The sequence below is a fragment of the Plectropomus leopardus genome, chromosome 12 (assembly GCF_026936395.1).
Source record: "Plectropomus leopardus strain MGB_pleo_1.0 chromosome 12, ASM2693639v1, whole genome shotgun sequence".
Taxonomy (NCBI): domain Eukaryota; kingdom Metazoa; phylum Chordata; class Actinopteri; order Perciformes; family Serranidae; genus Plectropomus; species Plectropomus leopardus.
Window position 1 is genome coordinate 10,856,650 of NC_142187.1, and position 16,266 is coordinate 10,872,915.

At 38.8% G+C, this 16,266-nt stretch overlaps 1 protein-coding gene across 1 annotated transcript in view; it reads left to right on the plus strand.

Annotated features, from left to right (window-relative positions):
• The window catches only part of LOC121951246 (neuropilin-1a-like), a 90,844-nt gene that overhangs the window by 35,047 nt on the left and 39,531 nt on the right, over positions 1 to 16,266 (plus strand). The window contains exons 4-6 of the mRNA XM_042497511.2: positions 3,059 to 3,286; positions 9,438 to 9,608; positions 15,101 to 15,267. Of these exons, the coding sequence (XP_042353445.2) occupies positions 3,059 to 3,286; positions 9,438 to 9,608; positions 15,101 to 15,267 (566 nt within the window). The remainder of the gene's footprint in view (positions 1 to 3,058; positions 3,287 to 9,437; positions 9,609 to 15,100; positions 15,268 to 16,266) is intronic.

The window sequence follows — 16,266 nt, forward strand, 5'->3', positions numbered from 1 at the left end:
ACATACAGCAACATCTCGTGAGGCCTAGATTTACTCAACCCATCTGCACACTTGATACACACACACTCTGCAAAGTGTGCCAGCTGAGCAGGATCGAAGGCTTCCTCATCTCTTCCACATCATTCATCATGTCGCCCTTTTAATGACACCACCTGTGTCAACAGCAAGGAGTCCACTGGAGAGTGTGTGTGCCTGTATGTGGATTCATGTTTACAGGCATGCTCAGATAACACGCAGGTCACATCTGGCCTGGCAGCACAAGAATCCCAAACACACACACACACACCGCTCATGCCTCCAAGGGATGCTTGACCCTCGTCCACGCCTCGTGTCGTCTTTCACCCACCGAGATCAGTCACCGTCTTGTAACCTCGCTCATGTCACTTCACGACAAGAGAGGTGTGAACTGCCAGCCGCCAGTTGACTGATGCGAGCCGACGCAGAGATTTTTCATGACCATGGACGTGACTGCAGAGAGAACAGCTTGTGTGCAAAAACACCCGACAATGACATAACAGCTGCCGTGTTCACCCGACGCTCTGTTTGTACTTTTATCAGCAGACATTTATGTCAAATGTTATGTGCTGAAAAAGGCTTTAATTTATTATCCTGCAACCCAGAGGAGCATGTGAGCATGCTTACGAGGAACAATGAGGTTTTCATGCGATTACACTGGGTGTTTTGTGTTGTATGTAACTGCAGTTATAGTGAAAGACAGCATTTATAGGGTCTCTCTTGCATTTATCTTGAGCAAAGTGCCAATGTGGTTTTAACAGTACTCTTATCATCACAAGCTGTATGGCAGATTTGCAAACCTTCCAGCTGTCCTCCTATGTTGCAAATTTATACATGGAAATAAATATAATGTTGCTCTAAATCATAAGAATCAAGGCACTGACTTACCTTAATGTCACCTACAGCCTATGCATTCAAAGACATATATTTAGTTTTAATATTGGAGGGTCGGAGGAGGTTGGGGGTCATCCCCCAAGAAATATTGAGTGTCAAATACCTAATTTCCAGCATTCTGGAACATTTTTAAGCATGACCTTTTTGACATTTTCATTTAAGTTTCTTGTAACTTTTAAATAATCTTTGTTAATTTTGGGACCATTTCTTGTTAAGTTGCTCGTCACCCTTTTCCCATGTTTTTGAAAGAAATCAAGCCAGTGTGCTCAGGTATCAAAGGGTTAATGTGGAAACATCTTTAATTTCTTCAGAATAAAAGTCCTCCGCTACTTTCTTGTTTTTATTAAAGGGGACCAACTGCACATGTTTTAAATGTGGAGTGGGACATGTGACCCCACTGATACCTATGCCTGTGTAGACACTGAAATTGAATATAGTAAAGAAACCTTGTACCTTTTCAGAAAAAAATAAACCTGGCCAAAATGAACATTAACCTAATTAGAAGATGATCAGACTATATGTGGAAATATACCCCTTGATATACCTTCAAAGTTTTTCCTTATTCAACATAGCATTTTACAGAAATTTATGATGCTTTGTTCATATTGCAGCGCAACAACCTCACACTACAACTCAACAATGGTGAGATGAATATAAAAAAGGGAGATATGTAAACACAACACAGCTGAGGATTTTATCACTATAAGGTGTTACGTGCAAAATGCATGAATGAAAGTGTGAGAAAATGGAACATCATTATCGGAGGGTGCAAAAAAACAGCAGACGATGTTTGTGGGGAGTTTTCTTTTGTGTGAGTAAGCCAATAAAACTTACATTTTTTAGCCAAAATCTGGGTTACACAGAGATTTGTGGATACAATTGATACATTATAGATGCCATACATACACAAAAAATGTCAGTCAATTAGAAGCAAGAATAGAAAAAAATAGGTCTTAGTGATAATATTTAAAGCTGAAAGATGGACAAAGTAACACAGTGAGTCCACACAGTATAAAACAGCTCTGCCATTTGACTTCCCACTGAATACAAATTATGAGGTCATGGTTGGATGATTATGTAGGCTAGCGTGTGTGTGCATTTGGATGTGTCTAATGAGCTAATAGGCTTCTATTTGTCTGTTTATGAGTGTATCTGTGTGTGTTGTTGTTTGTTGATCAGTGTCCATAAACAGCCTCTCAGTGTCTGGGACTGTCCATAAATATCTCCACAGCCCAGTCACAACACAGACATGGACGGCTCCAACAGGGGAGGGGACGGGGTTGTCTGATTGGATGGAGCCAACATGGGTTTAGTTAAAAAAATAAAGGTTATGTTTGAAGAATATCTGAAATAGTCTTTTAATTGGTTACAGGATCTTACAAACTGAATTGGTAATTTTACATTTTTAAAATCAGCCATTTTTAAAGGGAGTTTGTTTACAGATCCAGTGAAGTGTTTTTTCTTATGCTATGATACTATCATGTCTCTGTCTTTCAAACTGGTGAAAAAACATTCCTGAAAAGTGAAATTTCCTGTCACACTGAGAGGGATTTTTTACTGAATTTCTACCATTATAAAGAAAAATTGAAGGATTGTTTTTTTGAGGTGGCTCATATTGTTGCTCGGCCCCATACACAGCAGTACATTGCATACAAGGACTCAGTCAAATAAATCTATATTCCAGTTAAGTCACAGCTGTTAGTGTTTCGGACTGTCAACGTTTGAAACACCCAGAAAGGTCAAAAACTGACTGTGTTTCAGCTTTTATGGGCATTTCTGAGATGTCTTTATCCTTATTTTTGCAGCTGGAAAGAAAAAAAGGTCAAAATGATGAAATACAGACAATAACGATAACAATCATACAGATGATAAACCTAAACAGACAAAAGTTTCCTCAAAGAATATTCTGTCAGATTCAGCATTAAAAAACATGATGCATAGCAGCTATGAAAATTCAGCCAGTGTCTCATCTTTCAACCACTAATGGCTCATTTTGCAAAGAAAATACTGGAAGCCATATTCAAAGCGAAAGAGATGTGCGAACATCAACCCCTGAGAGTTCACACCTCTGTCCGGGCGAGAATTACTCACTCTGTCCAAACACATCATGACACTTAAAAAAACTCGCCCGTGTCTTCTCTCCTCGCAGGTCCAGAATGTTCCAGGAACTTTACGGCTCCCAGAGGCGTCATCAAGACGCCGGGCTTCCCCGAGAAGTACCCCAACAACCTGGACTGCACCTTCATGATCTTCGCCCCCAAGATGTCTGAGATTGTGGTGGAGTTTGACAGTTTCGACATGGAGCCCGATACCACGCCACCGCCAGGCGCCCTCTGCCGATACGACTGGCTGGAGATCTGGGACGGCTTCCCTGCAGGTGAGGAGAGGGTTCAGCTTGGGTGGAAATTAATGAGAAAAATTTTGATAATGTTGTTTGAAACCTGAGAGGGTAAAACAGGAGCGCAAGACTAAGAAATATTTCTTTTTGAGTCTTACAGGAACAACTTGAACTATGACAGATGCAAAAATATTATGCTGCTACAACTTGAAATTGTTCATGTTTTCACTTGTTTAACTCAGACGTCCATGTGTAAGATGGAGATTGTAGAAACACATTTACCAAACTAGCTGCAATTTATAAAAAAAAAACACACACAAAAAACATATTTTTTGGCTGCTGAACTTGTCTTTCATAAACATTTTTGAACTTTCAAGGCCTTTTTTCAGCTTGAGACCATGCCTACAAAATACATACTACCGGCTGGGGTAAAATAACTCAGATTTAGGTCAATATACGCTATAAAAAAGTGTGAACGAGGTATTTTTGCAAGTCCCAAGTCAAGTTTTCAGCTTGAGCCCTGTCTCAGGAATTCCTATGGCTGAAGAAAAAAAGAAGAACCTATGAAAACGGATGCACTTCCAAAAAAGAGCAGCGACATCAAATTTAAAAATGTCAGAAAGAAAAAAAAAGATGAAGGTGAAAGAATTGGAGGAGAAACAACAGGACTGCGTCTCCACAGGTGGAGGGTGAGAACAGGGAAAGTGGGATGCAGATGCAGAGGATAAATATGCGGAGCTGTGCTGCAGCAGAGAGAAGAGAAGGATGAGAAGCGCTCGGGACCGCTTCCCCCTGCAGATGTTGACAGAAAACAGACAGATACAGACAGAGACATGCGGAGGTGAAGGGGAGGAGGAGGGAGGAGAACAAAGGATGGATGGCTTCCCGGCAGGTGGGACGAGCTTGGCTTGAGCGATGGAGGCGAAGGAGAGAGCAGAGGCAGAGAACAGATTGATAAGGACGAGAGGGAAGATGTGGGCTTAAACACTGGAGTAGGGGAAGCAGGAAGGGATATGTGCTTACACGTTTCATTTTTGGGATACAGCTTTTAAATTATTGTGCATACATCAGCAACAAGAGGATACATTTGAACTGGTTGCATTTTGCACTTTCAAAGAAATTGTATCACATAATTTAAGAGCCTAGTGTCTTTAGAATTGTTGTTTTTACAGTCATATTTTGGAGCATTCATCCTTACCAAAATGTTTTTCAAGGCATTTCAGGATTTTGGAACAGAAGGATAACACTGTATTTTCCTGTCCTGGCTGCATATGCAATTGGTCCAATCCTTGCCTTGATGTGTTGAGTTGACTTACGGTCATAGGTCACAAGGATGCAGGTTTTGTTTAAACATTAAGCACCACAAGCAGAGTGCTATTTAGTTCCATTGTATTGGAGAGAAGGCAGACATCTCTACGGCTGATATCTCCAACACTCTGCCGCTCACTCCAAAACAATTAAGATTGATAAACAGCAAAACAGGTCAGAGAAAAAATACATGAATATATATTTATGATTTTGAGGTACTGTCCCTTTAAAACACCACAAATGAGTAAGCACACAACACAGCTAAACCAGGAAGCATTAAATGAATAATTTGATATTTTCAGTACCAATATAATGATCCATGGTAAATGAAGCTACAATAAGCAACCAGTCAGCTTAGCTTAGCATAAAAACTGTAAACACTGGAAACTAATGACCCTTTAGAACTTAAAAGCTCACTCAGGAGCAAATGAGGATATTTCCCAAAATGTCAAACCATACCTTTGCCATACAGAGATATTAGTAAAAAAAACTTACAGCTGATAATGATCATTTATGGCTCAGCTGTTTCTTATTTCAGTCTTTATTTGAAACTCATCCTCCTGTGCTCATATGGAGGCTGGATGTACTGAAAGCGAGACTCCTTCACAGCTTGCACATTGTTCCCTCACCAACCACATTTGGAAAATCGTGTCTCTGCACATAAATGACGGCGGCGCATCCTGCTCTCCCCTCTGTTCACACTCTCCTCCCCACGTTTGGACAGCGTTTCTCAGCTTCCATTGTTGTCTAATTAGCCGTACAGTGTGCAGATAATGGTGAGAGCTACATACCTTGGACAGGCCTGAGTAGGCTGCCAGGATGCCCACAATACTCGCTGCTGTGCCCAAAGCGTTGCCTGGTTATTGCCAGGGAGGAGACTGGCATGGGAACATGAGGGACTCAAAGACTGGCACAGGTATACAGACAGTGACATACACTTTAAAGCCATGCCAGCATACATAACATGCCAGGGCTTTTCCTGTCAAATTATCTGTGTGTGTGTGTGTGTGTGTGTGTGTGTGTGTGTGTGTGTGTGTGTGTGTGTGTGTGTGTGTGTGTGTGTGTGTGTGTGTGTGTGTGTGTGTGTGTGTGTGTTGTATTCTGGTTTGCTGAGTGTGTCAGTGCAGATAAAGCATCTCAGCAGCAGGGTGATCAAATGCATTCGCCATGTTAACATGAACACCAAATATTGCGATCATGCACTTCTTTGAGAGCTGTAAATCTGTTCTTCAAAAAAATCTCCTTTTTTCTGAGGTGGGGTTTAACCTGACAAACAAACATCTAGGGCTTAATAATTTTGGATTCATTCTTCAAAAAAAACTTTTTGGGGGGCATATATTTAGTAGGATTTTTAAAAAAAATCAAAAATAGAGAGTATGGACTTCGTTAGAATATCTTATTTCTTTTTGACAAAAAAAAATGATTATGAGGTTCACTTATGTGCTTTTCTCCAAAGCTCTCAGCCACATTTTAAGCATTAAACTAAATAATAACAAAAAAAAATCAAATATTTTACTGATCATTTTTTAACTAAGTTTGCTTGTTATTCAACACAGCAACATTTTTTTTTTTATTTAGTTAGGTTCAGAGAAAACATTGAACAGGCCAAGATTTTAACCTCTATACTCATTCTGACTGTTTCTTATATTGAAATGCCAGAACTGAATCTCTTGTTTGTTTGTTTCAGATATGACTATTCCCTCAATATATGTAAATGCAGCCATATTGCTTGAGGGATTTTTCCATTTTATACCTGATTGCATCGACAACAGACTGCCTCACAGCGAAATCATTTCACACTACCTCTGATAAGGCTGAAATAATTCAAAATGTAATCCGTCACACATTGTCGACTACCTGCTTTAAACTGAAACTGATAAACATAATCCACCAGATTACTCAAAGCTCAGCATTCCAGTGTGATTGCCTTGTGTTATTATTTGCCTAAAATTGTTGGAAAAGTATATTTTTTGTAACATGTATGTCTTTGCTCTGGACTGAATGTTCCCTCCTTAAGTCCCCAAGAGGCTGCAGATACAGTATCTCTATGAAACAGGAGGCACAACAAGCCTGGCATTGTTTCTCACAGATAGGAACAGGATGAAATGGCAGGCAAACTGTGGGCAGGCAGCAATGTCAGCGCTCACAGTGTTTAAGATATTAGACAGTCTGTCGTTTTGTGCTTCATATAAGAAAATCATGTGGTCACAGTTGATGATAGCTTCTGTTTGTGCTTCTCATGATTTATCATTACAGTTTAACCACAGAGTTCAATATTTCTTGTCCTGGAAGCTAAACCTAAAGAGGTAAAATCTCCAGCAACAAATGCAGTATAGATAATAACATTATTGTAAGACCAATGTGTTTCAGTTTGTGGCATTAGTCTTACAATAAAGTTGCTCCATATACTGTTGCTGGAGTTTTGACCTCTTAAAGAAGTATACCTCTGCTGGAAAGATGGTCTTTCATAAAACTGGGCTATATGTAGTACAAAGACACAAATACTTTTAAACTGGTACTGCATGACCAGAGAAAAGGGCTGTGGCATTTACTTGTGCTAAAGAGGTAGAAACTATCACAATGCACTGGGCCTCACCAGACCAATAAACACCTGCTTGTGGCTGACAGTATGCAAACTAGGCCATTTTTCCACAGGAAACAGTATGGCGCCCACTTGTTCACAAATTCTCATATCACTGTCAAACAGCATTAAAATGTGTTTCTGGAAACACTGAGAATTAGGCAAAACTGTAACAAAATCTTGGTCTATATTTTATCAGCACTGCCTAATTTCACCATTAGACTTAACTAATTATTAGGTTGAGGAAAACATATCACTGCACTTTAGTAAAAACAACAGACTTTGGGTAAAATAAGTTAAGGTTGACTTTCGATTTCATAGTGGACACAAATCCCATTTTCCTGTGTGAAAGTCCTGTGCTTTTTGACCCATTTACCATGATCCTCCAGGCCTGCAGACACCTGACTTCCTCCTCTGATCCCTTCATAAATGTTTTGGAAACGAGAGGGCACCACCCAACCATAAACATAAACAGGCATGTCATGGCCCGATAATGGCCTTCTCAACCTACATATCTATGAAGCTCAGTGGTAATGCCCAGTTAACGCCCTGATAACTGCCAAAACGGCTGTACTGAAAGACAAAACTCCAGCAGACTCCCAAAATAAGTCAGTATGAAGATATTTTAAGAATATTTCAAGGCTCATCTATGGTCCAAAGATTATCTGTCTGCTGAACAGTTCATAGGATTTAGCTATATATGTGTGCGTTATTATTGGCCATATTAATATTATTCACCATTATTTGTCATGCAGATTAAGAAGAGGAATGTGTCACTTTAGGCTAAAAGATCTTTTTAGGGTTGTAAAAAGTGTCAACTTGGTAAAGTTGTCAAAATGTCTCTATAGATCGGTAATTTCTGAATAATTCTAAAAAATAACTATATAGTTGGGTATTTATAGGGAAAACAACTAATTTACTTGTTACATATCTAGTTAATTCATTCCAATGACTAAGGAAAGTCAGTCATATACAGGTCCAATGTACATTCCAATGTACAGGCAAGCTCAACAAATGGAGAATATAGTTTCCTGTTATGACTAAATATAAATAAATATATACTTAGGTTTCAATTGAGGCCTTTAAAAAAAATATGTTTACATATTCTTTCCTGTAACTAGTACCAAATTACATTGTGCTTTTAGGAAATTTTCCAGAAAGGGAGGGAGAAATCATAGACCCTCACAAGAAAAGCGTTACTTTATTCGTTTTTAGGATTCTGGAAATAACTGCAAAACTTCAGTATGCAGTAAAATACCTCTGGGTTTTTTCAAAGATTGCAGGGGATTTGAAAAAATGGAGGCTTTGCTCTGTGACTCGAATGTAATGAAAGTACAGTATGTGAGAGGCAAAAACTGGGAGCAAATGTTTAAGGTCGGGTCGTCATTTTTTTTAAATTTTTTTTTGGCCTGACATTAACAGAATATGAAGTGAAACAGGCTATTCCTCCCATTTAGTAAGTTGATTTTGAATAACTGTATTTCCTGCCCATAAGTGGTTCTTTTTGAGGCATAAAAAATATGTTTTTTAATTTATCTGCTGTTCTTCACTCCCCTCACAGCACTGCGTCAGATGGTGTGAGAACTTTCCATTGTCGAAAAAGTATGATGCACAGTTGTTGTAAATGGGCACCAGTAATTCCATAACAAGAAGTCTTCAAATGATAATTTAATAACCTGGACTCAAAATTGTAAACGTTGGCGCCAACAGGCTAACAAAGCATACAGGTTCACTAGAATACCCATAACTGTCTTGAGATAAAAGAGATGCTTTTGGCTGCCCCTGACATAATTTTATATGCACAGTTTATATATAGTGTTGGAATAAAAAGTGTCAATACAATATGTTTTGGAAATGAGTGTTTCAGCTACCTGCCATTTCACCTTTATTCCTGTCTCAAAGGTGTCACACCACTTACCGGGTGTGGGAGATTAGAGCTGACGGAAGATCAGCTGCTTTTGATTCAGAATTTTCAAACTTGAGTAGATTGAATATATCAGTTAAAAAAAAAACAAGTTTCAAGCTTCTTTGTTTTAACTCAAAGTCACGAAACATTTCCCAGGACAGTGAGGGCAGAAAAGGACAAAGTGAATAATAAAAGCACTCTGCGGTTGATGAGTGATGAAGCTGACATTCTCCTTTTTCTTCACCTCCCCCTGCTCCATTTCTCACTCCTTGTGTCTATTTGCTATCCCACTTTCTTCCTTCCCTGTTGTCTTTCCTTATTTTCCTCTTCTGCTCCCTCATTCCACCTTGCTTTCCTCTTAAATCACCTCATCTTCATCCCTCTTCCTCCCTCAGTGGGCCCCCACATTGGCAGATACTGTGGCCAGACGTCTCCGGGCCGTGTGATCTCCTACACGGGCATCCTGTCCATGACCATCACTACTGACAACGCCATCGCCAGAGAGGGTTTCTCCGCAAACTACACCATCCGTGAGAGGAGCCTCCCCCTGGGACACGAAGATGAGGGTGAGCAGCTGGAGTAGTGATGAGAAACTGAGGGGTGGAGGGTTGTGATGTGGAGGATGGACATGTCATCTGGCATTAGGAAGGACCGGGGTTCATATCCTGGATGATTCTGCATCTCTTTTTGCTTTTTGCTGTATGAAAAAATAACGTTTCCTTTAGCAAGATGCTGAATCGCTCTCTCAGCTGCTCTGTCTGTTTGTGATCTTTGACCTCTGACCTTCATGTTGGAAGGGAAGCAAGTAGACAGAGGATTTCTACTTCAGGGATTTATAGCATTCAGCAAAAAAAAAAGACTTTTTTCACTTAATCACACCACAAGTGCTTCGTGTAATCAGCTGTGAGCTGAGTTTGTTGTTTAAGGGGATGAAAAAGACATGATGCCCCACCTTATATGATTTAGCCTCTTTTTTGATACGTCTTTTCAACTGTAAAAATGCCAATACATAATGAAAAAATGGTTATTATATATTCCCTGGCCTCGATGTGACAAGTGCAAAATTGATTTTTTTTGTCCAAAACCCATGGATCTTAAAATTCCAATCATGTATATCAGAGAAAAACAAGCAGTTCCTCACATTTTTGCTTTAATAGATGACTGAAACAAGTTGCCCAATGTCAAAATTGTTAATTTTCTGGGGGTGTTAACAAACTAGCTATTCGATTTCAGTGGTTTAGAGTCCATTTGATCTGTTAACATTTGAACATTATATTATGACCGTTCTTGTCAAATAATGTCTATTTGCTGCGTACAGTCACAGTTATTTTCAGTCATTTTTGAGTCAGAGAGAAATAAAACTCAGGAAAAGCAAACAGCAGAGAAAAATTAGAAAAGATTCTTGTATCAATTCACAACCGGTCAGATTTATCCTGAGATCCCTTTAACTTGTTAACTTGTTAGACTGGGTCTCAGTTTGCTGTACGGGCCAGGCCAACAAATGCAAGAAAATACAATCCAAATATATTTGAAAAATTTTGTCAGTAGTAGGCTATATCAATATTTTGCTGTAATTGATACCTTTAGGACATGATCCTGATATAAGTAGCCCTATCTATCTGATGTTCTGATCTGGGATCTTAGTTTCACGACACAGCAATGTAAAGTTAATCTTATCTCGCAGCTTTGACTTTAAATTTCAAATGTGATGTGCTTCTTCTGATAAAAGCAGTGTATAATTCCATCAGTTTGACCCACTTTTAACTCTTATCTTCTGCTACAGAGTTTTTCATGCTTGGTTGTGTTTCTTTTGTATTTGTTGTGTCCATGTGTTCTCAAAGATCCCCTCCATTTAAAAATGTCTTTTTCTTATGTTTATGTCCACTGAAATGTATGACCTTGACTATACTGACTTGTATCCGGTCAACCTAGTGCAACTAGTGTTGGTGGGCGGGCGTGATGCAAGATCCAGAGTTTCTCATTGAGAGAGAAGGAGTAGATCTGTTTCCAGCCCCTTTTCTGTTTTTTTTTTTCTAACGTTTTATTTGGAAGAACGATGTCAAACAAAATATTAATCATAGCAGAGTATTTTCATATACCTTAAAACATGTCTGGAAGGAAACATTAACCTTGTCTGCATTATTGGCTGTGTGTCCTTGTAGGAAAGCCTGTAGAGAGTTAAGTTATGTTGGCCCGTGTGGTTGTTGCTCTCTTGTAACCTCGACCCCAGTCACCCCTGTTTAGGAATGCAACTGTGCAAGAGAGGTGCGTTTACGTAAGGTCCCACGGTTGCTAACACAGGCGCTTTGGGAGAAATGAACGTAAAATTACACATTTCACTGCTCCAAATTGATATTTAATGACTTACAGTCAGTAAACTGTGTATGTGTTTTGTATTTGGGTCAGGATAATCATTTATCTGAAGTCCGAATGCACACAGTGAAGCTGTTTAATTCTTTTTTCCCCTTTTTTCCCCTCATTTTAAATCTGTTAAATATATCATAGACAACATAAACAGGCTTTGAAACTGTCAAATACTAAGCAAAAGTTATTGACAAGCCAAAATTACTTAAAAGGCCATTGAGTAGATGTTCCAAGAGCTTTCAATCATATCAAATGATCTTCATCAGCAGACAAAATTGCCTGTTAAAAGAACAAATGGAAGTTCAAGTATCCCTTTAAAATTATCATAGTTTATTATTATATTTTTAATCATATTGGTATTGAATTTTTCTGAATCCATCTACATAAATTTAAAACCAAAAACCTTGACAAGTCATTCTGTAATGCTGTATTTTATTTTATTTTATTTACCGTACCTTTAATTTGAACAATTAGGTCAAAATAATTTTTTATTTATTATTATTCTCAATCATGTCATTCAATCACCACACAGTGCATTGAAATGGAAAATGACATTTCCCCAGAGGGGTCAAAGTAATTTTCTTTTTTCTTTTTTTCAGTTTTCATGTATGTTTTTGCCATGGGCAGAACATGTGGGTGTTGTCGTGTTTTGTGCGTGCGTGTGTGCATGCATGCGTGTGTGTGTGCATGCATGCGTGTGTGCGTGCATGCGTACATGTTGTTGATGGTTAGTGTAAATGACAAGGTACATGAATTTAGTCTATATTTAACAAATATGTCTCTGTATGCATGTGTGTGAGAGAGAGAAATCTGGCCCTCTAGTCCTAACTAGGATGGCTGAGAGTGGCACTGGTGTTAAACAAAGCTCTTATTATCTTAGCTTAAGTGACACACAGTCTCACACACACAAACACACACAATAAGTTAGCCTGAAGTAGTTAGCTAAGGGAAATTGCTGAAATAGATAAATAAATGCTAAACTCTAGCAGTACTGGGAAAAAAACAGCCAAAATCTGTTCAGTGGCAAATATCTGACAAAAAAAATGTTTGGAAAAACTCTATTAACAACATTTTATCTTATTTATACAGTTTAGTCTTCATCCCCTTGAGACTGTCAGAAATAACATCCATTCAAGCAGGATCTTTTCTAACAGCTTCTGAGGAATCCCTCTGATATCCTGCGGTGAATTTACGGTTTTCTCTCTCTGTCCCGGCCATCACCTTCAGAAACGGCCTCCAGCCAGGCCTTTGATTAGCTGAACGATGGCTGGGGGCATCATATTACGTCCTTTCTTTCTTTTTGGATGGAGAGGTGGGGGGTCTGGGTTGAAGTGTGTCCTGTGGGGGTGACATGGAGGTTGTCTCATGAATTGAAATGAGAAAAAAAGCAAAAGTTTTTGGATTGGAGGCTGAGGCGAGAGGAAAAACAGAAAAGTGCGAGAATTCAGGGATAAAGTGGTGTATCGGCTGGCTGATATCCAGTGGAGTTTTACTTCTCTCATTGTCTTGCTGAAGAGAGTAGCAACTCCTCTGTGGAAAGCTGTGAATTGGGCCTGAAAATTGTCAAGTTAACAAACAGTGACGATGAGCACAAAAAACAGCTTTCTGCAGTGTTTTGGTAATATTGCAAGAAAACTTTCTCCCTAATTTATTTGTGGAACTTGGAATGATGCAAATGTGTTTGTGTCAGTCTGGTAGACCTTGTGTCTCCAGACAGGCCTCCCACACACACATAAATACTCACGTTTCCTTTTGTTCCCCCCTCCCTCTTCCTTCCCCGAGCTCCCCTGTTGTTACAGAGTGGACACGGTAGCAACACAGACACTGAGATATGGTGTTAGTTTGTCCAAATGCTGTTTTGAAACAGTTTAGCCCAAAGGTTTGTAGAAAGTTCTCAGTCTACGGAGGAGTGCATTATCGTTTAGTTTGAGAGTGGAAAAACCATCAAAATCAGCAAAATGTGAGCTGAATCTACATATTACATCAGCAGCAATATGTGCGTGTGTGGGTTTGTGTGAATTTTATATTTTGTCCCTGTCCCTGCGTAATTAAAAACAATTGTGATAATCAGACAAAACTTTAAATCATTTGTCAAGCAGCAATGTCAAGAATTTTCTGCTTCCAGCTTCTATAATATCAAGATTTATATTTATTTCAGTTTTTTATTTTATAATTATAAATTGATTTTTATTTTGGTTTTACGCTGTTGCTATGACAAAAATAGGGAATATCAAGGTGTCAGTATGGGCTCTGGAGGTTGTGATGGGTGTATTTTATTACTTTTTGACATCGAGATAAAATTATCCATGCCCGAAATCAAAGAAAAGATTGATATATCAATAAATTATGAAGCAATTACTTGCGATATGGGGACATAGTCATGGTTTGAGAAAAGCCATCCGATGTGAGTTTAGCTGCTGTGTCATTCTTAATGGGATTACTTGGAAAAAATGGTGATTTGGACAAGCATGGGTGTAGATTTTGGGGTGGGTGCAGGAGAGGCCTCCCCATATTAAGAACGTGTGTTTATCCCCCTCAAGAAAAACATTAAATAGAAGAGGTTTGACACAATTAAAGTCATTTACACCATAAATTGGTGCAAAAAATGAACAAATTGGCACATAAAAAATCACAGAAATGACAGAAATGAAGTGAGTAACACAAGAACTTGTCTGCCAGAGGACAGCTAAACTCTCTGTAATGTGTCCTTCCCCATTGTGGAAACTAAATCTCCTTATGGGCAATACCATATTTTCTGTCATTTTGTCTTTTTACTCCCTGTCAGTGCTGACTTTCAGCTGTTAGCATACATATTATTATTATATTTTCATATCTGCCAATCATGGCCTTCCTGTAAACATGACAGCATGTTGTTTTTGAAATTTAAGTGAAATCCATGGGCAAATTGGCGGTTTTCAGTGGGTTTCAGCTGCATGTCTGCACATAAAGTAAGTGTGTGAATGTATGGCTACTGTACAAAAGCGAGTGTCACCAAACAGCCTCCAAAGTGCCACCACAGGAGCTGTGGAAATGACTCCTTTACTGCTGTGACTGACTGCCCAGCAGGGAGCAGGGACAGACACTTTATAGTGTCTGGGTGATACTGAAATCACAGTGCTCACTTGTTTTTCTGCCAGAGTCAGAGACAAAATGACCCCCCCCCCCAACACAGATTTATGACTTTGAGCTTTAAGTGTTTCCTTCATAATGTCAATTCTGGAGTTTAATGATATATTCAACCATTACCAATGACACTGTAGAGAACAAAATGCCAAAATCCAGTTCATCCAGCTAATGATGTGTGTAATTAAAGTTTTAAACTGATATTAAAGGGGCAGTTTGTGTGATTTTGATGACAAATATTCCCCTTCATGATCTAATAATAATACAAATGCATTAGAATGATGCATGCACCTGTTGACATTTTGGATTTTGTAACTTTATTGCCACACTGCAATGTGTAAAGAGAACAAAAACGTTTACCGGTATTTCAAGACATACAAAGACCAACATTTTTATTTTTACAAAGGTTAAAGTAGATAAAGATGGTCAGAGTCATGAATTTGATCTTATCAGTTTCATAATTTATGTAACTACCTCATCAGAGGTGATACCTCTGCAAAAAGTGAGTCAAAAAAAAAAATTTAGGACTCCTGTTGAACTCTTGTTAATGAGTTTTTTCTTTCTTTGGCAGATTTTGCTTGCATGGAGCCACTGGGCATGGAGTCAGGAGAAATTTCCTCTGACCAGATCAGCGCCTCCTCCCAGTATAACTCTAACTGGTCCCCCGAACGCTCACGTCTCAACTACCAGGAGAACGGCTGGACGCCATCAGATGACACCGTCAGGGAGTGGATACAGGTCAGTAAGACTTCTTGAAATTCCTGTGACTGAAATTATGTCACACTAATCCTCATTTTATAGTCTGATCTCAGAATCTACGTTTGCTCATTCATGGAGAAACGGTGTTCCACGTTTTGAACTTGACTTTACCGCTGAGATGTTGTTCACATCTGGTCTGAATATTGCTCACTCATATGTACTTTCTCTGCACGATATAGGGACACAGAAGGGGAAAAAAAAGGTCAACATGCATTATTTATTGAAATTTGCCTCTCTGGCACAGGTGATGTGTCTTGTCTTGATTGTGAAATCTGACGTAGCCGCCTTCAGTTTCTGAATGTGGAAATGGAGCAGGCCAGTGTTTAACTTCTTTAAACATATTTTATTCAATATTCAGTTTGCTAAACTAACTGCTGAACAGATGAACAAGTTTCGTTTAAAACAAATATGTTCCATTTAGTGTATTTTTTCAAGGGGGATACAATTCAATTGTAACTGCACTGAGAAGCAAAAATGTGAGTTCTTATCATCTATCGAAAGGTTTATCAGTAAACGTAATGAAAAATACAATAATTTTCTTTTAACATGTACAAAAAATGTTTTTTCTTGTTTTTTATTTTGATATAGCTATGTCGTTTTAAATTGTACTTTTTTAGACACTGCACTTGTTATCCAAACATTTAGTAAGACTGTTTTCTGTGTAGCATACAGTGGGTGTGGTGTTATATTTATTACAACAAATTGCTCGTGTTCCATAAGAGTGAAAAGCTGAGATGGCAGTTACCTTTTAGCCTAGTTAATAATTTAGCTTCGTGAGTAGATTTAGCGACTGCCTCATTTCTTATGTTTGTTGAGCAACTGAATTACCAAGCTTTCAGTCTATCAGAGAGAGTGTGTGAGAGAGAGAGGGGGCTGGGGATAATTTTAAAAAAGAGCAGATTTAGCTTTAGCCAGCATTGGCCTGTGGCTTTCCTTCCAGCTAGTTTCAGTTCTCTTGTGTTAGCTGTCTAGTGTCTG